This window comes from Ranitomeya imitator, chromosome 3 (assembly GCF_032444005.1).
Source record: "Ranitomeya imitator isolate aRanImi1 chromosome 3, aRanImi1.pri, whole genome shotgun sequence".
Lineage (NCBI taxonomy): Eukaryota > Metazoa > Chordata > Amphibia > Anura > Dendrobatidae > Ranitomeya > Ranitomeya imitator.
The window spans coordinates 18614632-18639332 of record NC_091284.1 but is presented as its reverse complement, the minus strand read 5'-3'; the positions used below and the strand labels follow the sequence as shown (position 1 = coordinate 18639332).

Here is a 24701-nt window from a genome sequence, read left to right as displayed (position 1 = left end):
GAGCACATACAGTGATCTGACAATAACCCAAAATAATAGAACGAGCTCTGAGACGTGGAAACTCTGTAGACCGCAATTCTTGATCCTCTCCAAACACAACTAGAGGCAGCTGTGGATTGCGCCTAAGGCTCCCTATGCAACTCGGCACAGCCTGAGAAACTAACTAGCCTGAAGATAGAAAAATAAGCCTACCTTGCCTCAGAGAAATACCCCAAAGGAAAAGGCAGCCCCCCACATATAATGACTGTGAGTAAGATGAAAAGACAAACGTAGGGATGAAATAGATTCAGCAAAGTGAGGCCCGATATTCTAGACAGAACGAGGATAGGAAAGATAACTTTGCGGTCTACACAAAACCCTAAAGAAAACCACGCAAAGGGGGCAAAAAGACCCTCCGTACCGAACTAACGGCACGGAGGTACACCCTTTGCGTCCCAGAGCTTCCAGCAAAACAAATAGACAAGCTGGACAGAAAAAATAGCAACAAATAGCAAAGAAGCACTTAGCTATGCAGAGCAGCAGGCCACAGGAATGATCCAGAGAAACACAAGTCCAACACTGGAACATTGACAGGAAGCATGGATCAAAGCATCAGGTGGAGTTAAGTAGAGAAGCACCTAACGAACTCACCAGATCACCTGAGGGAGGAAACTCAGAAGCTGCAGTACCACTTTCCTCCACAAACGGAAGCTCCCAGAGAGAATCAGCCGAAGTACCACTTGTGACCACAGGAGTGAACTCTGCCACAGAATTCACAACAGCTAACTACATCTTCATCCATTTTGTTGCAGGCATTGTTTGCATCATCCTAGTGCATCGAAATAAATTAATTGATGACACACTGATACTCAAGGGATATCATGTAATATGAAGTTTGGAAAGTCACAAAATCTTCTAGTTCTAGATGTAGTTTAGCTGGATATATTGTTGCATTTGGATTTAAAAGGGTTGTTGAGAACAGGGCTCTGAAATGCTCCTTTAGAATGGAGTTGTGGCATGAATGCGATCAATCCATTTTCTGTCCATGGTACTGACTGAGTCTGTTCTCTGCTTTCTACACCAGTCCTATAGACAATGAATAGATCAATGGCTTTCATGCGTAGTCATTGCTTCATTCCAACAGAGCATTTCAGAGTCCTGGAATCGGTAGGATCCTCACCAGTCAATAGGTGATAACTTACCAAATTGGGACAAACCTTTAATGATTAGTCAAGGTTCATATTGTTGTCAGAGGATGGCCTCCTTCATGCTACTTACCATGTTGTATTCTCTAAATATTTGCTATTTTTTAGGACTCTCATTGGTTTTACAACAAGACAATGGGCCGTTTTGCCTTTCTGGGACATCATGGGTTAGATACAAGCCTGCACTTTTCAAAAGGGGTGATGGTGGGACCCCAGTACGGTCCCCATCACTCTAAAATTTAGAATGTCATAAATATGCAAAGCTTGTAAGATATTTGTTTGTGTATCATGACTAAGTGTTTATGTTGGGTGGATGAAGCCATTCCGTATTTTGGTATCGTGCAAAGCCTGGAATGTTTTGTCATTCTGGATGCAGTGCTGACCCACATAGCCCCATCGGGCCTTTTGTGTGATTTGCACTGCAGTTGCCTTTGCCTTTAGACACATGCAGGCTTGTCAGTAATTATTCCTCTTTGCCTCATGCAATGAACAAAAAAATTGCTAATCGAATGTGGCAATGAAAGTGGAAAGAGGCGTAAGAAAATGATGTGAGATGGAAATATAAAGTAATGTTAATATTTTGAATAATTCAGAACATTTGAAACCAGTTTTACCCTCGGGCAGTGAGCATAGAGAACAATGTAATTATGCTTGGTATCTGTATATAATTGAAATTCCTTAGGGAAGAGTAAAAAGTGTCCTTTATATTGCAGAACTCAGCAGGGCATCGCAGAGCGCATAATGGAAATGTTAGGCTCACTTTTTCGCATTGGGTTGGCATAGTTTATTCCTCCTGAGTTATCTGTCTATAAAGCAGATTTATTTGGTGTCACTCTTTGGGGGTGTTGAGATTCTTTGCATAAGACACATTGACTTCTATTGAGGCCACATATTGATGTGTCCATTATTCATTTTCCACAATTAATCACTTTATATATACCATGTGTCCCAGTGTAAAATAACAATACCTTATGCCTGCCTCCCGAATCAGTGATGCCGCCGCTTCTCTCGGGGCCATTGTTGTGCCACATGATGGCCTCTGCAATGTTGTTGTGGCATAATAATGGCACATGAGGTTTGGGCTACCCGGCCCTAGCTTTGCTGGACCGGTGCCGGTGCAGAAGGTGAGTATCTGCGTTTTCTTGTTTTTATTGTACTGGGGAATACAGCATGTAAGAAGGGGTTGTCCAAGTAGTATATAACCCCTTTAAAAAGTCAATATATTATCAAAAAATACTAGTGAAACCTACGGTAGGCTACAATTCACATCACAACCACCTGGGTGGCCACATAGAGGCCCATTTAGCATAAACGTCTCCTGACAGAGTATCGAAATCATATTTTTCTTTTCCTTAGTTAGGGATCTTTTAGAAGTCTATGACTGCTGGTCCGATCTCTGATAGCAGTACGTGCACTGGCTGTGCGTCTCCTGACCCGAGTGTGACAGCTTCATATATTTCTATGAGCGAAGCTGTCACGCTCGGTTCGGGAGATGTGTGGTGCAATCCAAGATCGGACCCATGAGCAAAGACATCTGAAATGGCCCTTAATCATCTCACACCACCCATCTAGGGATATGTTGAGCTAATGGAAAAGGTAATGTCATACGAGCCCTGGGAGACCCGTCGCCGACAACAGTGGAAGAGCACCAGTGCAAGGGGCGAATATCGGTTATTTTTATTCTAAACTGGGCAGTATAGTAATTAAGAAACGCTATCTGAGTTGTAGCAGAAGTTTGTGACAAATTAATGTTGGACGCATCAATTTGCACAAAAGTGACTTCAATAGAATTCAATGGATACGAGTGTTTTTCCAATGACCCTAAATATATCTTATTTAAAAAGAATGCAAACACCCCCACAGTGACACCTGCAGAAGGGAACCAGTGCACAAACTCTAATTCTCCCAGAATGTTTCTGAACTGTTGTCTTTCTTTTCGAAAGGTTTCACATCGATGACTACGTCTACTTGAAAGAACTTTCTGGCAAAGATGGACACATTGATAGACTTACTCAGACTTTTCTGATCTAAGGGGCAACGTTTCTCCTTTTGGAGAGTGACAAGCCAAGCCTGGCATGTCAGAATGAGGAGACTTATAAGCCATGCATTCTCGTCTGGGAAATGACATACGCAAATTGCGTCTTCAGAGAGGAAGAGGATTAGAACTCTGGCTCCACCTATTGGAAGTAGCGATCCTAAAAGTCAATATCAACCCGTTAACGAGCCTTGTCACATGAGTTAGGATAAAAGCCAAATCAGCATCTTAATATTCAGACATTGTGTTTCATTGTGTTAGTGCAAAGTATGAGATCTGATTTGGCTACGTGAGAGGTTTAAGACTGGGATTTAAGGGATAACGTTTCTTCTTGTAGAGAGTGACATGCCATGGCATGTCAGTGTAAGGAGACTTATACACCATGCATGCCACGTCTGCAAATTGAGATTCTGGTTTTGGGTTTAATCAAAGTCATATAACAAGGTTCGTTAGAGAGTCGATATTGACTTTCAGGATCGCTACTTCCAATAGGTGGCGCTAGAGCTCTAGCCCTCTTCCTCTCTGAAGGGGCAATTTGCATATCAAGCTTTTGTGAGATGGCCATAGTAACATAGTAACATAGTAACATAGTTAGTAAGGCCGAAAAAAGACATTTGTCCATCCAGTTCACCTATATTCCATCATAATAAATACCCAGATCTACGTCCCTCTACAGAACCTAATAATTGTATGATACAATATTGTTCTGCTCCAGGAAGACATCCAGGCCTCTCTTGAACCCCTCGACTGAGTTCGCCATCACCACCTCCTCAGGCAAGCAATTCCAGATTCTCACTGCCCTAACAGTAAAGAATCCTCTTCTATGTTGGTGGAAAAACCTTCTCTTCTCCAGACGCAAAGAATGCCCCCTTGTGCCCGTCACCTTCCTTGGTATAAACAGATCCTCAGCGAGATATTTGTATAGTCCCCTTATATACTTATACATGGTTATTAGATCGCCCCTCAGTCGTCTTTTTTCTAGACTAAATAATCCTAATTTCGCTAATCTATCTGGGTATTGTAGTTCTCCCATCCCCTTTATTAATTTTGTTGCCCTCCTTTGTACTCTCTCTAGTTCCATTATATCCTTCCTGAGCACCGGTGCCCAAAACTGGACACAGTACTCCATGTGCGGTCTAACTAGGGATTTGTACAGAGGCAGTATAATGCTCTCATCATGTGTATCCAGACCTCTTTTAATGCACCCCATGATCCTGTTTGCCTTGGCAGCTGCTGCCTGGCACTGGCTGCTCCAGGTAAGTTTATCATTAACTAGGATCCCCAAGTCCTTCTCCCTGTCAGATTTACCCAGTGGTTTCCCGTTCAGTGTGTAATGGTGATATTGATTCCCTCTTCCCATGTGTATAACCTTACATTTATCATTGTTAAACCTCATCTGCCACCTTTCAGCCCAAGTTTCCAACTTATCCAGATCCATCTGTAGCAGAATACTATCTTCTCTTGTATTAACTGCTTTACATAGTTTTGTATCATCTGCAAATATCGATATTTTACTGTGTAAACCTTCTACCAGATCATTAATGAATATGTTGAAGAGAACAGGTCCCAATACCGACCCCTGCGGTACCCCACTGGTCACAGCGACCCAGTTAGAGACTATACCATTTATAACCACCCTCTGCTTTCTATCACTAAGCCAGTTACTAACCCATTTACACACATTTTCCCCCAGACCAAGCATTCTCATTTTGTGTACCAACCTCTTGTGCGGCACGGTATCAAACGCTTTGGAAAAATCGAGATATACCACGTCCAATGACTCACCGTGGTCCAGTCTATAGCTTACCTCTTCATAAAAACTGATTAGATTGGTTTGACAGGAGCGATTTCTCATAAACCCATGCTGATATGGAGTTAAACAGTTATTCTCATTGAGATAATCCAGAATAAAATCCCTCAGAAACCCTTCAAATATTTTACCAACAATAGAGGTTAGACTTACTGGCCTATAATTTCCAGGTTCACTTTTAGAGCCCTTTTTGAATATTGGCACCACATTTGCTATGCGCCAGTCCTGCGGAACAGACCCTGTCGCTATAGAGTCCCTAAAAATAAGAAATAATGGTTTATCTATTACATTACTTAGTTCTCTTAGTACTCGTGGGTGTATGCCATCCGGACCCGGAGATTTATCTATTTTAATCTTATTTAGCCGGTTTCGCACCTCTTCTTGGGTTAGATTGGTGACCCTTAATATAGGGTTTTCATTGTTTCTTGGGATTTCACCTAGCATTTCATTTTCCACCGTGAATACCGTGGAGAAGAAGGTGTTTAATATGTTAGCTTTTTCCTCGTCATCTACAACCATTCTTTCCTCACTATTTTTTAAGGGGCCTACATTTTCAGTTTTTATTCTTTTACTATTGATATAGTTGAAGAACAGTTTGGGATTAGTTTTACTCTCCTTAGCAATGTGCTTCTCTGTTTCCTTTTTGGCAGCTTTAATTAGTTTTTTAGATAAAGTATTTTTCTCCCTATAGTTTTTTAGAGCTTCAATGGTGCCATCCTGCTTTAGTAGTGCAAATGCTTTCTTTTTACTGTTAATTGCCTGTCTTACTTCTTTGTTTAGCCACATTGGGTTTTTCCTATTTCTAGTCCTTTTATTCCCACAAGGTATAAACCGCTTACACTGCCTATTTAGGATGTTCTTAAACATTTCCCATTTATTATCTGTATTCTCATTTCTGAGGATATTGTCCCAGTCTACCAGATTAAGGGCATCTCTAAGCTGGTCAAACTTTGCCTTCCTAAAGTTCAATGTTTTTGTGACTCCCTGACAAGTCCCCCTAGTGAAAGACAGGTGAAACTGCACAATATTGTGGTCGCTATTTCCTAAATGCCCAACCACCTGCAGATTTGTTATTCTGTCAGGTCTATTAGATAGTATTAGGTCTAAAAGTGCTGCTCCTCTGGTTGGATTCTGCACCAATTGTGAAAGATAATTTTTCTTGGTTATTAGCAGAAACCTGTTGCCTTTATGGGTTTCACAGGTTTCTGTTTCCCAGTTAATATCCGGGTAGTTAAAGTCCCCCATAACCAGGACCTCATTATGGGTTGCAGCTTCATCTATCTGCTTTAGAAGTAGACTTTCCATGCTTTCAGTTATATTTGGGGGTTTGTAACAGACCCCAATGAGAATTTTGTTACCATTTTTCCCTCCATGAATTTCAACCCATCCCTCCATGAATTTCAACCCATATGGACTCGACATCCTCATTCCCTCATATAGTCTCTTCACGTTCTCCTTACGATCAACAGTTTTCACACAGAATTGTGGTTTCTTTTTCTACTCCAACAAACTCCATGGCAGAAAAAAAAATTAACTGTAGATGATTTCTGTGCTTGTGCTTCTTGGCACCAGTTGGATCCTAAGAAGTTTAATTTGTGCCAATAAGTTTTAGCAGAAAGCAAATAAGCCAAAAGCATCTCCATCCCATCGAAAGAGAATGGGAAAATAACAATAATCCTCCAGTTCTGAGACTCTTGGTCTTTTCTTTTGTTGTGTTCTCAACTTTGGAGCTAAAAGGACAGAAGAATAATTGAAGAGTGGAAGATCGGAGGAGTGTGTAGATCCTGTAGTGTCATGGCCTCCGCTGACTGCATGCCGATACCCCTGCATGCCTATATGTGACCCACCAGAGCTGGAGCCACAATAAGGCAGAACTTCATCCTCTTCCCAATGGAACCAATGACCCCCGACCACCCTTATAAATGGATAAAACCCCAACTCTTTTTGAAACTACTCTTTTAATAAAACTTTCTGGTGCTTTTTCTATTATTTTGGTTGTTCCATCCAAGCCCACCCCAGTATATGAAAGCCTCTACCCAACTACCTGTGAAAGAGGGATGTGGTCCACCCAAGCTGGGGTCTGTTGTGAATTCTGCTCTTGGGCTCCCTCCGGTGGTTGTTGATGGTAATGCTGTTATTCCTGAGCAGCAGTCTTGGACAGGTGTTTCTGCTAATTGCAATTCGGACTGGGGTATTTAGCTGTGCAGGACTCATTAGTCCTTGCCAGTAGTCAATGTTCCTTTGGAAGTGTTGGTCCTCTGCCTGGCCCCTCCTGCTTGCTGCCAATTCAGCTAAGATAAGTGTTTTCTTCATTTTTTAGACACACTGCTGTGTGTTTATTTTCTGTGCTTATCTTGTTTCTATTTTGTTCCTGCTAGACCGTGCCTGATGTTTTTCTCAGTCTAGTTGGACTCGCTGGAGTCGCAGATATACTCTCAACATCTTTAGTTAGGTGGTGTAGTTTTTGTATTTTTCTGCTGTGGATATTTTGTAGTGTTTTATGCTGACCGCATAGTATCCTGTACTATCCTTTCCTATCTAGGTAGAAGTGGCCTTCTTTGCTTATCCCTATTTTCTGTCTGCGTGTGTCTTTTCCTCTCCTACTCACAGTCATTATTTGTGGGGGGCTACCTATCCTTTGGGGGTCTACTCTGAGGCAAGAGAGTTTTCCTATTTCCATCTTAGGGATATTTAATCCTTAGGCTGTGTCGAGGTGTCTAGGTCTGGTTAGGCACACCCCACGGCTACTTCTAGTTGCGGTGATAGGATCAGGGGTTGCGGTCAGTAAAGTTACCACTGCTCCAGCGAAGGTCATTTCATGCTGCTCCAAGGCCACCTAATCATAACAGGGGTCATCATGGGCTGCCAAGTAGGTCACAATGCTGCTGTATAATGCCATCCTCTTCCCAATGGAACCAATGCCCTTAACCCTGCTGTTGTCTTCGGTCAAAAACGACCGACCTTGAACTTCAATATTCTTTAAAATATTCACGATGTGGCTCTGAAACCCGTGGCCGACCGTCCCATCCTCATTTAAGTCAATCAACCACAAGTTTCAGAACTGCATCTTGAACACCCCCCAAAATACCAAAGTTCAAAATCGGTCTCCCCAGACCGAAGACAGCATGCAGGGTTAAACCACCCCTTTAAATGGACCGGAATTTCATAAATTAAAATGGTCTTGAATTTACATTTTAACAACTCTTCATTTTAAGGACTATAAACCTCGTTCTTTGCTTTTCTCAGCGTTACCTGATTTGCACTGGATGTGATAAAAGAATATTTTGCACCTAGGTCTTTACCATAATAACACATGTGCGGCGTCCCATACCGGCGTCATTAAGAAGCGCCAGGCAGGTACCAGCTCCTCTGTTTACTCTGCAGCAAGTAAAGCAGAAAATGATTTTGTTTCATTCCTGACTAAACACGGATTCTGGAACCGAGAAACTGAGAATAAGAGACACCAAATAAAAGAAATGATTTTGTCAGAGGCCCAGGAGAGCAGCCGGAGCTGAGGCTGTTGTAAAAGAAGCCATCTAGAAAAGAGCCGGCGAGGAGCGGGGACGAGTCCGGGCGTGTGGATGGTAAACGCTGCGGCTGGATCGATATTTGTGTTAGGAAGAACTGCTCCTAAAAAACAGAGCCCCTGACATTCCTAGTAGTAACATTGCCCCCAATATTCAAAGTAGTAACATTGCCCCAATATTCCCAATAGTAGCACTGCCCCCAATATTTCCAGTAGTAACAATACCCCCAATATTCTCAGCAGTAACAATACCCCCAATATTCTCAGTAGTAACAATACCCCCAATATTTCCAGTAGTAACAATACCCCCAATATTCTCAGTAGTAACAATACCCCCAATATTCTCAGTAGTAACAATACCCCCAATATTCTCAGCAGTAACACTACCCCCAATATTCTCAGTAGTAACAATACCCCCAATATTTCCAGTAGTAACAATACCCCCAATATTCTCAGTAGTAACAATACCCCCAATATTCTCAGCAGTAACAATACCCCCAATATTCTCAGCAGTAACAATACCCCCAATATTCTCAGCAGTAACAATACCCCCAATATTTCCAGTAGTAACAATACCCCCAATATTTCCAGTAGTAACAATGCCCCCAATATTTCCAGTAGTAACAATACCCCCAATATTCTCAGCAGTAACAATACCCCCAATATTTCCAGTAGTAACAATACCCCCAATATTCTCAGTAGTAACAATACCCCCAATATTCTCAGCAGTAACAATACCCCCAATATTTCCAGTAGTAACAATACCCCCAATATTCTCAGCAGTAACAATACCCCCAATATTCTCAGCAGTAACAATACCCCCAATATTTCCAGTAGTAACAATACCCCCAATATTTCCAGTAGTAACAATACCCTCAATATTCTTAGTAGTAACAATACCCCCAATATTCTCAGCAGGAACAATACCCCCAATATTCTCAGCAGTAACAATACCCCCAATATTTCCAGTAGTAACAATACCCCCAATATTCTCAGCAGTAACAATACCCCCAATATTCTCAGCAGTAACAATACCCCCAATATTCTCAGCAGTAACAATACCCCCAATATTCTCAGCAGTAACAATTCCCCCAATATTCTCAGTAGTAACATTGCCCCCAGTATTCCCAGTAGTAACACTGCCCCCAGTATTCCCAGCGGTAACAATTCCCCCAATATTCTCAGTAGTAATATTGCCCCCAGTATTCCCAGTAGTAACATTGCCCCAATATTCAAAGTAGTAACATTGCCCCAATATTCCCAATAGTAGCACTGCCCCCAATATTTCCAGTAGTAACAATACCCCCAATATTCTCAGCAGTAACAATACCCCCAATATTTCCAGTAGTAACAATACCCCCAATATTCTCAGCAGTAACAATACCCCCAATATTCTCAGCAGTAACAATACCCCCAATATTTCCAGTAGTAACAATACCCCCAATATTCTTAGTAGTAACAATACCCCCAATATTCTCAGCAGTAACAATACCCCCAATATTTCCAGTAGTAACAATACCCCCAATATTTCCAGTAGTAACAATACCCTCAATATTCTTAGTAGTAACAATACCCCCAATATTCTCAGCAGGAACAATACCCCCAATATTCTCAGCAGTAACAATACCCCCAATATTCTCAGCAGTAACAATACCCCCAATATTCTCAGCAGTAACAATACCCCCAATATTTCCAGTAGTAACAATACCCCCAATATTTCCAGTAGTAACAATACCCTCAATATTCTTAGTAGTAACAATACCCCCAATATTCTCAGCAGTAACAATACCCCCAATATTCTCAGCAGTAACAATACCCCCAATATTCTCAGCAGTAACAATACCCCCAATATTCTCAGCAGTAACAATACCCCCAGTATTTCCAGTAGTAACAATATTATTATTATTATTATTATTATTATTATTATTATTATTATTATTATTATTTATTATTATAGCGCCATTTATTCCATGGCGCTTTACATGTGAGGAGGGGTATGCATAATAAAACAAGTACAATAATCTTTAACAATACAAGTCACAACTGGTACAGGAGGAGAGAGGACCCTGCCCGCGAAGGCTCACAATCTACAAGGGATGGGTGAGGATACAGTATGTGAGGGTAGAGCTGGTCATGCAGCGGTTTGGTCAATTGGTGGTTACTGCAGGTTGTAGGCTTGTCGGAAGAGGTGGGTCTTCAGGTTCTTTTTGAAGGTTTCGATGGTAGGCGAGAGTCTGATATGTTGTGGTAGAGCATTCCAGAGTAGGGGGGATGCACGAGAGAAATCTTGTATGCGATTGTGGGAAGAGGAGATAATAGGGGAGTAGATATCTCCCCAATATTCTCAGCAGTAACAATACCCCCAATATTCTCAGTAGTAACAATACCCCCAATATTTCCAGTAGTAACAATACCCCCAATATTTCCAGTAGTAACAATACCCCCAATATTCTCAGTAGTAACAATACCCCCAATATTCTCAGTAGTAACAATACCCCCAATATTCTCAGCAGTAACAATACCCCCAATATTCTCAGCAGTAACAATACCCCCAATATTTCCAGTAGTAACAATACCCCCAATATTTCCAGTAGTAACAATACCCTCAATATTCTTAGTAGTAACAATACCCCCAATATTCTCAGCAGTAACAATACCCCCAATATTCTCAGCAGTAACAATACCCCCAATATTCTCAGTAGTAACATTGCCCCCAGTATTCCCAGTAGTAACACTGCCCCCAGTATTCCCAGCGGTAACAATTCCCCCAATATTCTCAGTAGTAATATTGCCCCCAGTATTCCCAGTAGTAACATTGCCCTCAATATTCCCCGTAGTATCAATATCCCCAATATTCCCAATAGTAACATTGCTCCTGATATTCTTGGTGGTAACGATGCTAACAACATTCCTAAAAATAATGCTGCAGTCAATATTCCCAGTAGTAACTGTGCTCCCGATATTCCCAGTAGTAAAAGTAATCCGAGTAGTAACAGTGCTCCCAATATTCCCAGTAATAAATATGATCCCAGTAGTAACAGTGCTCCCAACATCCCCAGTAGTAAAAGTGATCCTAGGAGTAATGGTGCTCCCAATAATCCCAGTAGTAAAAATGATTCCGGTAGTAACGGTGCTCCCAATATTCCCAATAGTAAAGGTGATCTCAGCAGTAACGGTGCTTCCAATATTCCCTGTAGTAAAAATGATTCCGGTAGTAACACTGCCCCCAATATTTCCAGTAGTAACAATACCCCCAATATTCTCAGCAGTAACAATTCCCCCAATATTCTCAGTAGTAACATTGCCCCCAGTATTCCCAGTAGTAGCAATATCCCCAATATTCACAATAGTAACACTGCCCCCAGTATTTCCAGTAGTAACAATACCCCCAATATTCTCAGTAGTAACATTGCCCCCAATATTCCCAATAGTAACACTGCTCCTGATATTCTTGGTGATAACGATCCTAACAACATTCCTAAAAATAATGCTGCAGTCAATATTCCCAGTAGAAACGGTGCTCCCAATATTCCCAGTAGTAAAAGTAATCCGAGTAGTAACAGTGCTCCCGATATTACCAGTAATAAATATGATCCCAGTAGTAACAGTGCTCCCAATATTCCCTGTAGTAAAAGTGATTCCGGTAGTAACTGTGCTCCCAATATTCCCTGTAGTAAAAGTGATCACTGTAGTAAAGGTATTCCCATTACTTCCAGTAGTAAAGGTGAGCTCAGTAGTAATGGTGCTCCCAATATTCCCAGTGGTAAAAGTGATCCCAGTAGTAAAGGTATTCCCATTACTTCCAGTAGTAAAGGTGCTCTCAGTACTAACAGTGCTCCCAATATTCCCAGTAGTAAAGGTGATCTCTAATGGTGCTCCCAATATTCCCAGTAGTGAAAGTGATTGCGGTAGCAACAGTGCTCTGAATATTCCCAGTAATAAAAGTAGTTCCAGTAATAACAGTGCTCCCAATATTCCCAGTAGTAAAAGTGATACCAGTAGTAAATGTGTACCCATTACTTCCAGTAGTAAAGGTGATCTCAGTAGTAAAGGTGCTCCCAATAATCCCTGTAGGAACTGTGCCCCCAATATTCTCAGTAGTATAAGTGATCTCAGTATTAACAGTGCTGTCAATATTCTCAGTAGCACCAATGCTCCCAATCTTCCCAGTAGTAACAGTCCTCCCAATCTTCCAGTAGTAGCGATGCTCCCAGTATTCCAGTAGTGATGCTGGTGACAGTATTTCTAGAAGCAGTGGAAGAGGGGAGGTGGAGTTCAGCACGACCATCCAGGTAATAAAAATGTAATTTTATTGGAAATCAAAACAAAAAATCGTTAAAACAAACCTGGCGCGTTTCTGGCACATTAGAGCCCTTGGTCGTAGGATTAAGGTCACTGGCGCGCCAGAAACACATCAGGTTTTAACAATTTTGTGTTTTGATTTCCAATAAAATTTAAATTTTATTACCTGGATGGTCGTGCGGAACTCCACCTCCCCTCCTCCACTGCTTTTATTTGGCCACTATCAGGGGCTGGACTAGCATCTGCTTTTATTTGACCACTATCAGGGGCTGGACTAGCACCTGCTTTTATTTGACCACTATCAGGGGCTGGGCTAGCACCTGCTTTTATTTGACCACTATCAGGGCCTGGACTAGCACCTGCTTTTATTTGGCCACTATGATGGGCTGGACTAGCACCCTCTAGGATTATAATAACTCACTCTCCATTCTTTTGGTGACAGCATTTCTAATGGTGATGGGTCTCGCGGTGTTCCCAGCAGTGACTGCACTATGCACATTGCTGGTAGTGATCAGGTTCCCAGGACCCCACACAGAGCCGCTGATCCCATCATTTCTATTGGTCCTGCTGATCCCAGTGCATAATATCACTGACTACTGTCCTGATAGCCCAAGTACTGGTGGTACTCCCGGCCCTACTGAGGCTCATAGGTATATAGGTCTGCGCCTGAGCTGTGTACACAAAATGGTAGGAGATATTTTTCAGTTGACTGTTTTGCAGTATTATGATTCCAGCTCCTAATTAATTACTTTTATAACCATACAAGACAAATAATACTTTTATGTAGCGATGATACGTCTCCAACAAACAGACGTCCATGTAAGATTTTGTCAGAGGTCCACACCTGCCTGCAAATGGTGGTTTCCAGAATGGAAGACGCTGCTGAGATGATGCCTGGGAAGCCGGCGCTCCGCCTGCCAGCTGTGATTTATTGGCCGACGCGTTTTCTGTTTTTTTTTTTAATATCTCGCATCTATAATACATGACCTTGTCAGAGGCGCTCAGTCACTCGGATTCATCCTTGTGTCCTCTCACCTGACGGCTGGAGGAATCTGCAGCCAGGATCCTAATAGTGAGGGGAACAGGGGAATTAATATAGAAAGTAGGCTGTAGTACCGCATCTGTACTGTAGGGCGGCGCAGGTGAGCTGTTTTTAGAAACTCTGGAAAGATGGAGAAGTGTCAAAGTTCAGTAATATAAGGGACATGTAATAAAATAGGAATCCCTACTTATAGGAAAAGTCAGGGCATGCCAAACAGTATCTGATGTAAGACATTGTAAATGGCTGATCTAAGGTCTGTATACGAGGTTAGACTGGGGTCTATACACAGGGCCGGTCTAGGGCCTGCATACAGGGCTGGTATGGGGTCTGTATACGGGACTGGTCTGGGGTCTGTATACAGGGCTGGTCTGTGGTCTGCATACTGGGCTGGTCTGGGGTCTGTACACAGGGCCGGTCTGGGGTCTGTATACAGGACCGGTCTGGGGTCTGTATACAGGGCTGGTCTGGGGTCTGTACACAGGGCCGGTCTGGGGTCTGTATACAGGGACGGTCTGGGGTCTGTATACAGGGACAATCTGGGGTCTGTATAGAGGGCCGGTCTGGGGTCTGTATACAGGGCTGGTCTGTGGTCTGTATACATGGCTGGTCTGGGGTCTGTATACAGGGCTGGTCTGTGGTCTGCATACAGGGCTGGCCTGGGGTCTGTACACAGGGATGGTCTGGGGTCTGTATACAGGGACGATTTGGGGTCTGTATACAGGGCTGGTCTGGGGTCTGTATACAGGGATGGTCTGGGGTCTGTATACATGGCCGGTCTGGGGTCTGTATACAGGGACGGTCTGTGGTCTGTATAGAGGGCCGGTCTGTATACAGGGACGGTCTGGGGTCTGTATACAGGGACGGTCTGGGGTCTGTATACAGGGACGGTCTGGGGTCTGTATACAGGGACGGTCTGTGGTCTGTATAGAGGGCCGGTCTGTATACAGGGACGGTCTGGGGTCTGTATACAGGGACGGTCTGGGGTCTGTATACAGGGACGGTCTGGGGTCTGTATACAGGGACGGTCTGGGGTCTGTATACAGGGACGGTCTGTGGTCTGTATACAGGGACGGTCTGGGGTCTGTATACAGGGACGGTCTGGGGTCTGTATACAGGGACGGTCTGGGGTCTGTATACAGGGACGGTCTGGGGTCTGTATACAGGGACGGTCTGGGGTCTGTATACAGGGACGGTCTGGGGTCTGTATACAGGGACGGTCTGGGGTCTGTATACAGGGCCGGTCTGGGGTCTGAACTTTTCTGCAGATTTCACCCCGCGCTTTACAAAAGGTGACATTAATGGTGAAAATCTGCAGAGTAAAATGAGGTCCTGCGAATGTTCCATCTCGTCCACGTTGTGCTTTTGGATGGCGCCGCTCAGTTCATGCGCGGACAGTGCGCAGCGCCGGCGGCAGGAGAACGTGGTCTTACAGGTGGCGCCATATAAACTGCTCACAATGTATCAGGGGCGAGATCTGCCTGACATTTACCTTATACATGATGCACAGGAGACATTGATACATTGTTTCTATTCTTCCGTTCCTTTCAGTTCCACCAAAGATCTCCAACATCTCTGCAGACATCACTGTGAACGAAGGCAGCAACGTGACCCTGGTGTGCATCGCCAATGGACGCCCGGATCCCATCATCACCTGGAGGCATCTGAACCCAACAGGTAACAGTCGCCCCCTGCTGCTCATATCCTGGGGAGCGATCACGAGGTTTCATACTAAGGGTTAATTTAAAGGCGTTTCCTCTTTTTTTGTTCCTATGAAACTTCATTGATGTAAAATGAAAAATTCTGCAACTTTACGGAATTCTTCAGGTTTCATTCATCACCAGTTTCAAGACCTCTGATTGCTTTCAGTGAATACAAACATTCAGATCTATTGCTGAGATTTCACGATATATTGCTGTTCTTCACAATATTCTTTAGCAAAGTGCAATTTACATTAAAGGGGTTGTCTGGACAAAGTGGATTGTATACATTGATTATAATTGTATCAGTCAGATACATCCAGTTAGGAAAGGTTTTCCGCCTGTAAATATACAGAAGAACGTTTCCATCCGCTGACAGCAAGCAGAGCTATCAGGAATGACGGGGAAGTTATATCACAAAGCTGCAGAACCTTTTACGATACATACAATGCTCCTCGTTCATCTACTTTTTTGAGGACTGATCATTTTCTTATTGGAAGAGTTTCCGTGATCCGTGCTGCATTTATCCGGAGGGTTTTGTATATTTGCTGCCCTTGGACATTCCGTGGGAAAGCTCTGTCTGCAGAGGCACAAAAAACGGAATAATGTTTGGCTTGTTCTACATGGCGCTGGTGATGTCCAGAAAGGGGGTGTGAATCATGTGATACTGAACTTTCGGAGGAGCAGGGGCTGCACAAAGTGCCTTGTATCCCATAGACATGTATAACCTAAATATTGGGTCACGCCCATGAGGAACAGAGACAACCAAAACAATGACTTTCAGGTCTACAGATCAGTGATGTGCGGTCGCCCCAGTCTCTATTCCTTCTTTTCTCTCTTACTCCATTAGTAATTTAGTTATTTTGGTTGGGAAATGCTGTTACCTTCAGCCATTGTTCACACCCTGCAATCTGCATGTCATGATCGGACATAGTCGTGTTAGTCCTGGAGTTCTTCTTTAAGAATCTTCAGCTTCACAGTAATTGGTTCTAATTCTAAAATGGAATTTAAAATATGAGTGAACTGCGCACAATGCAAACCCCAAAAAACAGCAAAAAATGGATGTGCGCCAACGGTTATGGGTTCAATTCTGTCTGCTTGATATCAGTCTATCACATGGTAATAAAACGAACCTGGCACTAATGCAATGTGTGATATTTTCAGAATCTTAGTTATTCTGCACTCGGTAGCAAAAATTTAGGAGCGCTGTGTTTCACCAAGGTTTGGGATGGTAAAATATCAATGTTTGTTATTTATTTTTGAGATTTAATTTTCTTTTTTTCAAAATGTTTTGTAACTGTGACCAATTGTAAGCCAGATACAGATGCGTCCACCGTAACCTTTCCACAGATAAGATTAAAAACTCCAGTTTCCCAATATTATTATTATTGTAACCTGGTAGTAAAATCAATGGCTGGCCGCATACAGAAATATATAGAATAAATATCTCCCAACAAAGTATCAGGAACTTCTGTTTTATTAGGGATGGTCAATTCTTACTATTTGGGATATGCTGAGTACAAAGGAAAAATAAGGAAAGACTAAATCTGTAGTTCATTCAGTCTCTATAGATTATTTATTTTACATATGTATCTTTAATTACATTAGAGATCTATGTTTCTACTGCAAAGCTCCAAATATCATGCATAGACATAACGTTATATAATAAAATTATGACTTGAGTCACCAATGAGTGCTCCATGTATACAGTCATGCATGATAAGATCCTGTCTGCAGCCACCACTAGGGGGAGCTCCCTGTATACAGAGATACATGATAAGATCCTGTCTGCAGCCACCACTAGGGGGAGCTCCCTGTATACAGAGATACATGATAAGATCCTGTCTGCAGCCACCACTAGGGGGAGCTCCCTGTATACAGAGATACATGATAAGATCCTGTCTGCAGCCACCACTAGGGGAGCTCCCTGTATAAAGAGATACATGATAAGATCCTGTCTGCAGCCACCACTAGGGGGAGCTCCCTGTATAAAGAGATACATGATAAGATCCTGTCTGCAGCCACCACTAGGGGGAGCTCCCTGTATAAAGAGATACATGATAAGATCCTGTCTGCAGCCACCACTAGGAGGAGCTCCCTGTATACAGAGATACATGATAAGATCCTGTCTGCAGCCACCACTAGGGGAGCTCCCTGTATAAAGAGATACATGATAAGATCCTGTCTGCAGCCACCACTAGGGGGAGCTCCCTGTATAAAGAGATACATGATAAGATCCTGTCTGCAGCCACCACTAGGGGGAGCTCCCTGTATACAGAGATACATGATAAGATCCTGTCTGCAGCCACCACTAGGAGGAGCTCCCTGTATACAGAGATACATGATAAGATCCTGTCTGCAGCCACCACTAGGGGGAGCTCCCTGTATAAAGAGATACATTATAAGATCCTGTCTGCAGCCACCACTAGGGGGAGCTCCCTGTATAAAGAGATACATGATAAGATCCTGTCTGCAGCCACCACTAGGAGGAGCTCCCTGTATACAGAGATACATGATAAGATCCTGTCTGCAGTCACCACTAGGGGGAGCTCCCTGTATACAGAGATACATGATAAAATCCTGTCTGCAGCCACCACTAGGGGGAGCTCCCTGTATACAGAGATACATGATAAAATCCTGTCTGCAGTCACCACTAGGGGGAGCTCCCTATATAGAGATACATGATAAGATCCTGTCTGCAGCCACCACTAGGAGGAGCTCCCTTTATACAGAGATACATGATAAGATCCTGTCTGCAGCCACCACTAGGGGGAGTTCCCTATATAGATATACATGATAAGATCCTGTCTGCAGTCACCACTAGGGGGAGCTCCAGTATACAGAGATACATGATAAGATACTGTCTGCAGTCACCACTAGGGAGAGCTCCCTGTATACAGAGATACATGATAAGATCCTGTCTGCAGCCACCACTAGGGGGAGCTCCCTGTATACAGAGATACATGATAAGATCCTGTCTGCAGCCACCACTAGGAGGAGCTCCCTGTATACAGAGATACATGATAAGATCCTGTCTGCAGCCACCACTAGGAGGAGCTCCCTGTATACAGAGATACATGATAAGATCCTGACTGCAGCCACCACTAGGGGGAGCTCCCTGTATACAGAGATACATGATAAGATCCTGTCTGCAGCCACCACTAGGAGGAGCTCCCTGTATACAGAGATACATGATAAAATCCTGTCTGCAGCCACCACTAGGAGGAGCTCCCTGTATACAGAGATACATGATAAAATCCTGTCTGCAGCCACCACTAGGGGGAGCTCCCTGTATACAGAGATACATGAATGCTGCAGCCAGGATCATATTCCTCACCAACCGTTACACCGATGCCTCTACCCTGTGCCAGTCATTACACTGGCTACCCATCCACTCCAGAATCCAGTACAAAACTACTACCCTCATCCACAAAGCACTCCATGGCTCTGCACCACCCTACATCTCCTCCCTGGTATCAGTCTACCACCCTACCCGTGCCCTCCGCTCCGCTAATGACCTCAGGTTAGCATCCTCAATAATCAGAACCTCCCACTCCCGTCTCCAAGACTTTACACGTGCTGCGCCGATTCTTTGGAATGCACTACCTAGGTTAATACGATTAATCCCCAATCCCCACAGTTTTAAGCGTGCCCTAAAAACTCATTTGTTCAGACTGGCCTACCGCCTCAATGCATTAACCTAACGATCCCTGTGTGACCTATTTATAATAATAATAAAAAAAAAAAAAAGGTTCCTCGCATCATGTTCTCATACACTTTATGCAGTATTAGCCCTCTGTGTCTGTACTGCTACATACTTAGGCAGGTAACTGGTTCATGCAGCTTTACATGAACACCTGAGCCTTACACTATAGCTGGTCCGAATAACTAAAGCAATTGTTACCATCCACCTCTCGTGTCTCCCCTTTTCCCCATAGTTTGTAAGCTTGCGAGCAGGGCCCTCACTCCTCCTGGTATCTGTTTTGAACTGTATTTCTGTTATGCTGTAATGTTTGTCTGTACAAGTCCCCTCTATAATTTGTAAAGCGCTGCGGAATATGTTGGCGCTATATAAATAAAATTATTATTATTATTATTTATTATTATACATGATAAAATCCTGTCTGCAGTCACCACTAGGGGGAGTTCCCTATACAGAGATACATGATAAGATCCTGTCTGCAGCCACAGCTAGGGGGAGCTCCCTGTATACAGAGATACATGATAAGATCCTGTCTGCAGTCACCACTAGGGGGAGCTCCCTGTATACAGAGATACATGATAAGATCCTGTCTGCAGCCACCACTAGGGGGAGCTCCCTGTATACAGAGATACATGATAAGATCCTGTCTGCAGTCACCACTAGGAGGAGTTCCCTGTATACAGAGATACATGATACGATTTTGTCTTTAGTCACTACTCCTTCTTATGCATGATGCTCTGCATCAAAGAAAACAATGAATTCTGGTCACTATGCAGTGGCATGTAAAAGTTTGGGCACTCCTAGTCAAAATGATTGTTATTTTGAACAATTAATCAAGTTGAAGATGAAATGATGTCCAAAAGGCCTAAAGTTCAAAGATCAAAATAAATATTTTGTAATTTTTTACATTTGAAAAATTACAAAAAGGAAAATGGGCCGATGCAAACGTTTGGGCACCCTTGGAAATTTGTGTCCTCAGATAAACTTGACCAAGGTTTCAGACCTTAATTAGTCTGTTAGGATTATGACTAGTTCACTATCATCGTTAGGAAATTCCAGGTGATACAAATTTTCCAGCTTCATAAACAGCCAGCCTCCTCCAACCTTGTGCCAAAAGAACAGCAGCCATGGGTCCCTCTAAGCAGCTGCCGAGTGCTCTGAAAATGGTCGAGGCCCACAAAGCAGGAGAAGGCTATAAGAAGATGTCAAAGCATTTTTTGAAGTTGCCCTTTCCTCAATTTGGGATGTAAATAAGAAATGGCAATTACCAGGAAGAGTGGAGGTCAAGAAAAGGTCTGGAAGACCAAGCAAAATTTCAGTGACAGCTGCTCATAGGATTGCTACAGAGGCTAATCAGAACCCCCGCTTGACTGCAAAATACCTTCAGAAAGAATTAACAGACTCTGGAGTTGTGGTATATTGTTCTACTGTTCAGAGACACCTGCACAAATATGGCCTTCATGGAAGAGTCATCAGAAGAAAACCTCTCCTGTGTCCTTACTATAAAATTCAGCATCAGTATTATGCAAAAGAACATCTAAACAAGCCTGATGCATTGTGGAACAAGTCCTGTGGTTATGAGGTTAAAATAGAACTCTTTGTGGATTTTGTGCATGTGTGGAGAAAAAAAGGGCAGACAATTTCAGAACAAGAACATTATTATTATTATTATTTGTATAGCACCATTGATTCCATGGTGCTTTACATGAGAAGGGGTTACATACAGGGTTATAGATATCACTTACAGTAAACAAACTAACAATGACAGACTGGTACAGAGGGGCGAGGACCCGGCCCCCACGGGCATACATTCTACAGGATTATGGGGAAGGAGACAGTAGGTTGAGGGTTGCAGGAGCTCCGGTGTTGGTGAGGCGGTAGCTTCGGTAGTGATGAGGCAGCGGGGTCAGTGCAGGCTGTAGGCTTTCCTGAAGAGATGGGTTTTCAGGTTCCGTCTGAAGGATCCGAATGTGGTTGATAGTCGGACGTGTTGGGGCAAAGAATTCCAGAGGATGGGGGATATTCGGAAGAAGTCTTGGAGGCGGTTGGATGAGGAGCGAATAAGTGTGGAGGAGAGAAGGAGGTCTTGGGAGGACCGGAGATTACGTGAGGGAAGATATCGGGAGATTAGTTCAGAGATATATGGAGGAGACAGGTTGTAGATGGCTTTGTAGGTCAGTATTAGTAATTAGAACTGGATACGCTGAGGGAATGGGAGCCAGTGAAGAGAGTTGCAGAGGGGGGAAGTGGAGGAGTAGTGAGGAGAGAGATGAATTAGTCAGGCAGCAGAGTTAAGGATGGACTGGAGAGGTGCAAGGGTGTTAGCAAGGAGGCCGCAGAAAAGGATGTTGCAGTAGTCAAGGCGGGAGATGATGAGAGCGTGCACAAGCATTTTAGTAGATTGACGGTTGAGGAAAGGACGGATCCTTGAGATATTTTTGAGCTGGAGGCGACAGGAGGTGGAAAGAGCTTGGATGTGCGGTTTGAAGGACAGGGCAGAGTCGAAGGTTACTCCGAGGCAGCAGACTTCCGGTACGGGGAAAAGCATGATGTCATTGATTGCGATGGATATGTCAGGTAAGGAAGATCTATGGGATGGAGGAAAGATGATGAGTTCAGATTTGTCCACATTGAGTTTGAGGAAGTGAGAGGAGAAGAAGGAGGATATGGCTGATAGACACTCCGGGATTCTGGACAGCAGAGCGGTGACGTCTGGGCCAGAGAGGTAGATCTGAGTGTCATCAGCATAGAGGTGGTACTGGAATCCATGGGACTTTATGAGTTGTCCCAAGCCAAGTGTATAGATTGAGAAGAGTAGGGGTCCTAGAACAGAGCCTTGGGGGACTCCAACAGAGAGAGGGTGGGATGAGGGAGTAGTGTGGGAGTGGGAGACACTGAATGTGCGATTGGAAAGGTATGAGGAGATCCAGGATAGGGCGAGGTCTTTGATGCCAAAGATCTAGAAGGAGGAGTACAGAGTATTGTCCATTAGCTTTGGCGGTAAGTAAATCGTTAGTGATTTTGGTCAGGGCAGTCTCAGTTGAGTGATGAGGGTGGAAACCAGATTGCAGATTGTCCAAGAGCAAGTTAGATGAGAGGTGGGAGGAGAGTTCAGAGTGAACGTGCTGCTCCAGGAGTTTGGAAGTGAATGGGAGCAGTGATATTGGGCGATAGCTGGACATAGCAGTTGGATCGAGGGGTGGCTTTTTAAGGATAGGCGTGATTGTGGCATGTTTGAAAGCAGAAGGGAAGGTACCAGAAGTTAGTGATAGGTTGAAGAGGTGGGTTAGGGATGTGATAAGTGTGGTGGTGAGGTTGGGGAGGAGGTGGGATGGGATGGGGTCGAGCGCACAGGTGGTGAGGTGCGATTTGGAGAGGAGACAATTAAGCCCTTAAGCCAACCCTTAAATTTGGGGGTGGATTAATCATACTTTGGGGTTGTATTATATATTATAGAAAGGAGGACTTTGAGTTTTAGCACAAAATACAAACTTTATTAGAAACCAAAAAACAATACAACAATAAAAATGGATATCATAGGTCAAACAAGTAGTGATCAGTGAACCATACCCAGGTAAAGTTACTAAACCAGAGATTCACACTTAGAAAAATTCTATCTGGGTAATGATATAGAGTGTGGGTATATTGTGAATGTTTTCTCAGGGACTAATATTCCCAAGTTCCCAAACACCCACTGCTCATATACATAAGCCCACATGGGACACTCGTAGCCAGTACATCAATATCAAGTTTCAATCAATAATTACCCATGTCCAGAAAGTATGTGAATCCCGGTATTCACATACTTTCTGGACATGGGTAATTATTGATTGAAACTTGATATTGATGTACTGGCTACGAGTGTCCCATGTGGGCTTATGTATATGAGCAGTGGGTGTTTGGGAACTTGGGAATATTAGTCCCTGAGAAAACATTCACAATATACCCACACTCTATATCATTACCCAGATAGAATTTTTCTAAGTGTGAATCTCTGGTTTAGTAACTTTACCTGGGTATGGTTCACTGATCACTACTTGTTTGACCTATGATATCCATTTTTATTGTTGTATTGTTTTTTGGTTTCTAATAAAGTTTGTATTTTGTGCTAAAACTCAAAGTCCTCCTTTCTATATTATTGCATATTGAGTATTGCCTCAATGATGGATATTTGCACAGCACTGGTATCCTTTTAATTATACTTTGGGGTTGTGTTGCAGCCAATGTCACAGGGAACATTTCACGGGGGGGTGAAGAATGAATTCAATGAAATTTCAACAAATTCTTGATGCAAATATCACACCGTCTGTAAAAAAGCTTAAGGTGAAAAGAGGAAGAGGATGGCTGCTACACATGGATAATGATCCTAAACACACGTCACAATCCACAATAGATGACCTCAAAAGGCGCAAGCTGAAGGTTTTACAATGGCCCTCACAGTCCCCTGATCTGAACATCATTGAAAATCTGTGGCTAAACCTCAAAATAGCAGAGGATGCAAGACGACCCAGGAATCTCACAGAACTGGAGGAATTCTCCAAGGAAGAATGAAGGAAAATCCCTCAAACTAGAATTGAAAGAGTCTTGTCTGGCTACAAACAGCATTTACAAGCTGTGATACTTGTAAAAAAAGGGCGCTACTAGGTACTAGCCGTGCAGGGTGCCCAAACTTTTGCTTTTTCCTTTTTATAATTTTTTTAATGTAAAAAATTAAAATATATATATATATTTTTGCCTAAAATAGAAAGTAAATGTGTCATCTGTAACTTTAGGCCTTTTAGAGATTAGTTCATCTTCAACCTGCTTAACTGTTCACGATAACAGTAATCGTAACCATGGGTGCCCAAACTTTTACATGCCACTGTATGTAAATTATGACATTAATCAGTACTAAATGGTAGATATACAGTTGTGCTCAAAAGTTTACATACCCTGGCAGAATTTTTGTTTCTTTGCCTTTTTTTCAGAGAATATGAATGATAACACCAAAACTTTTCCTCCGCTCATGGTTAGTGGTTGGCTGAAGCCATTTATTATCATACTACTGTGTATTCTCTTTATAAATCATAATGACAACCCAAAACATCCAAATGTCCCTGATCAAAAGTTCACATGCCCCATTTCTTAATACCGTGTATTGCCCCCTCTAACATCAATGACAGCTTGAAGTCTTTTGTGGTAGTTGTGGATGAGGTTCTTTATTTTTTCAGATGGTAAAGCTGCCCACTCTTCTTGGTAAAAAGCCTCCAGTTCCTGTAAATTCCTGGGCTGTCTAGCATGAACTGCGCGCTTAAGATCTCCCCAGAGTGGATCAATGATATTGAGGTCAGGAGACTGGGATGGCCACTCCAGAACCTTCACTTTGTTCTGCTGTAGACAATGATCGATCGACTTGTCCTTGT

At 43.1% G+C, this 24701-nt stretch overlaps 1 protein-coding gene across 2 annotated transcripts in view; it reads left to right on the top strand.

The window, feature by feature from the left end:
* Positions 1–24701, top strand: part of LSAMP (limbic system associated membrane protein) — a 1005909-nt gene that overhangs the window by 615258 nt on the left and 365950 nt on the right. For both annotated transcript variants that reach the window (XM_069760567.1, XM_069760568.1), the window contains exon 3: positions 15448–15573. In XM_069760567.1, the coding sequence (XP_069616668.1) occupies positions 15448–15573 (126 nt within the window). The remainder of the gene's footprint in view (positions 1–15447; positions 15574–24701) is intronic.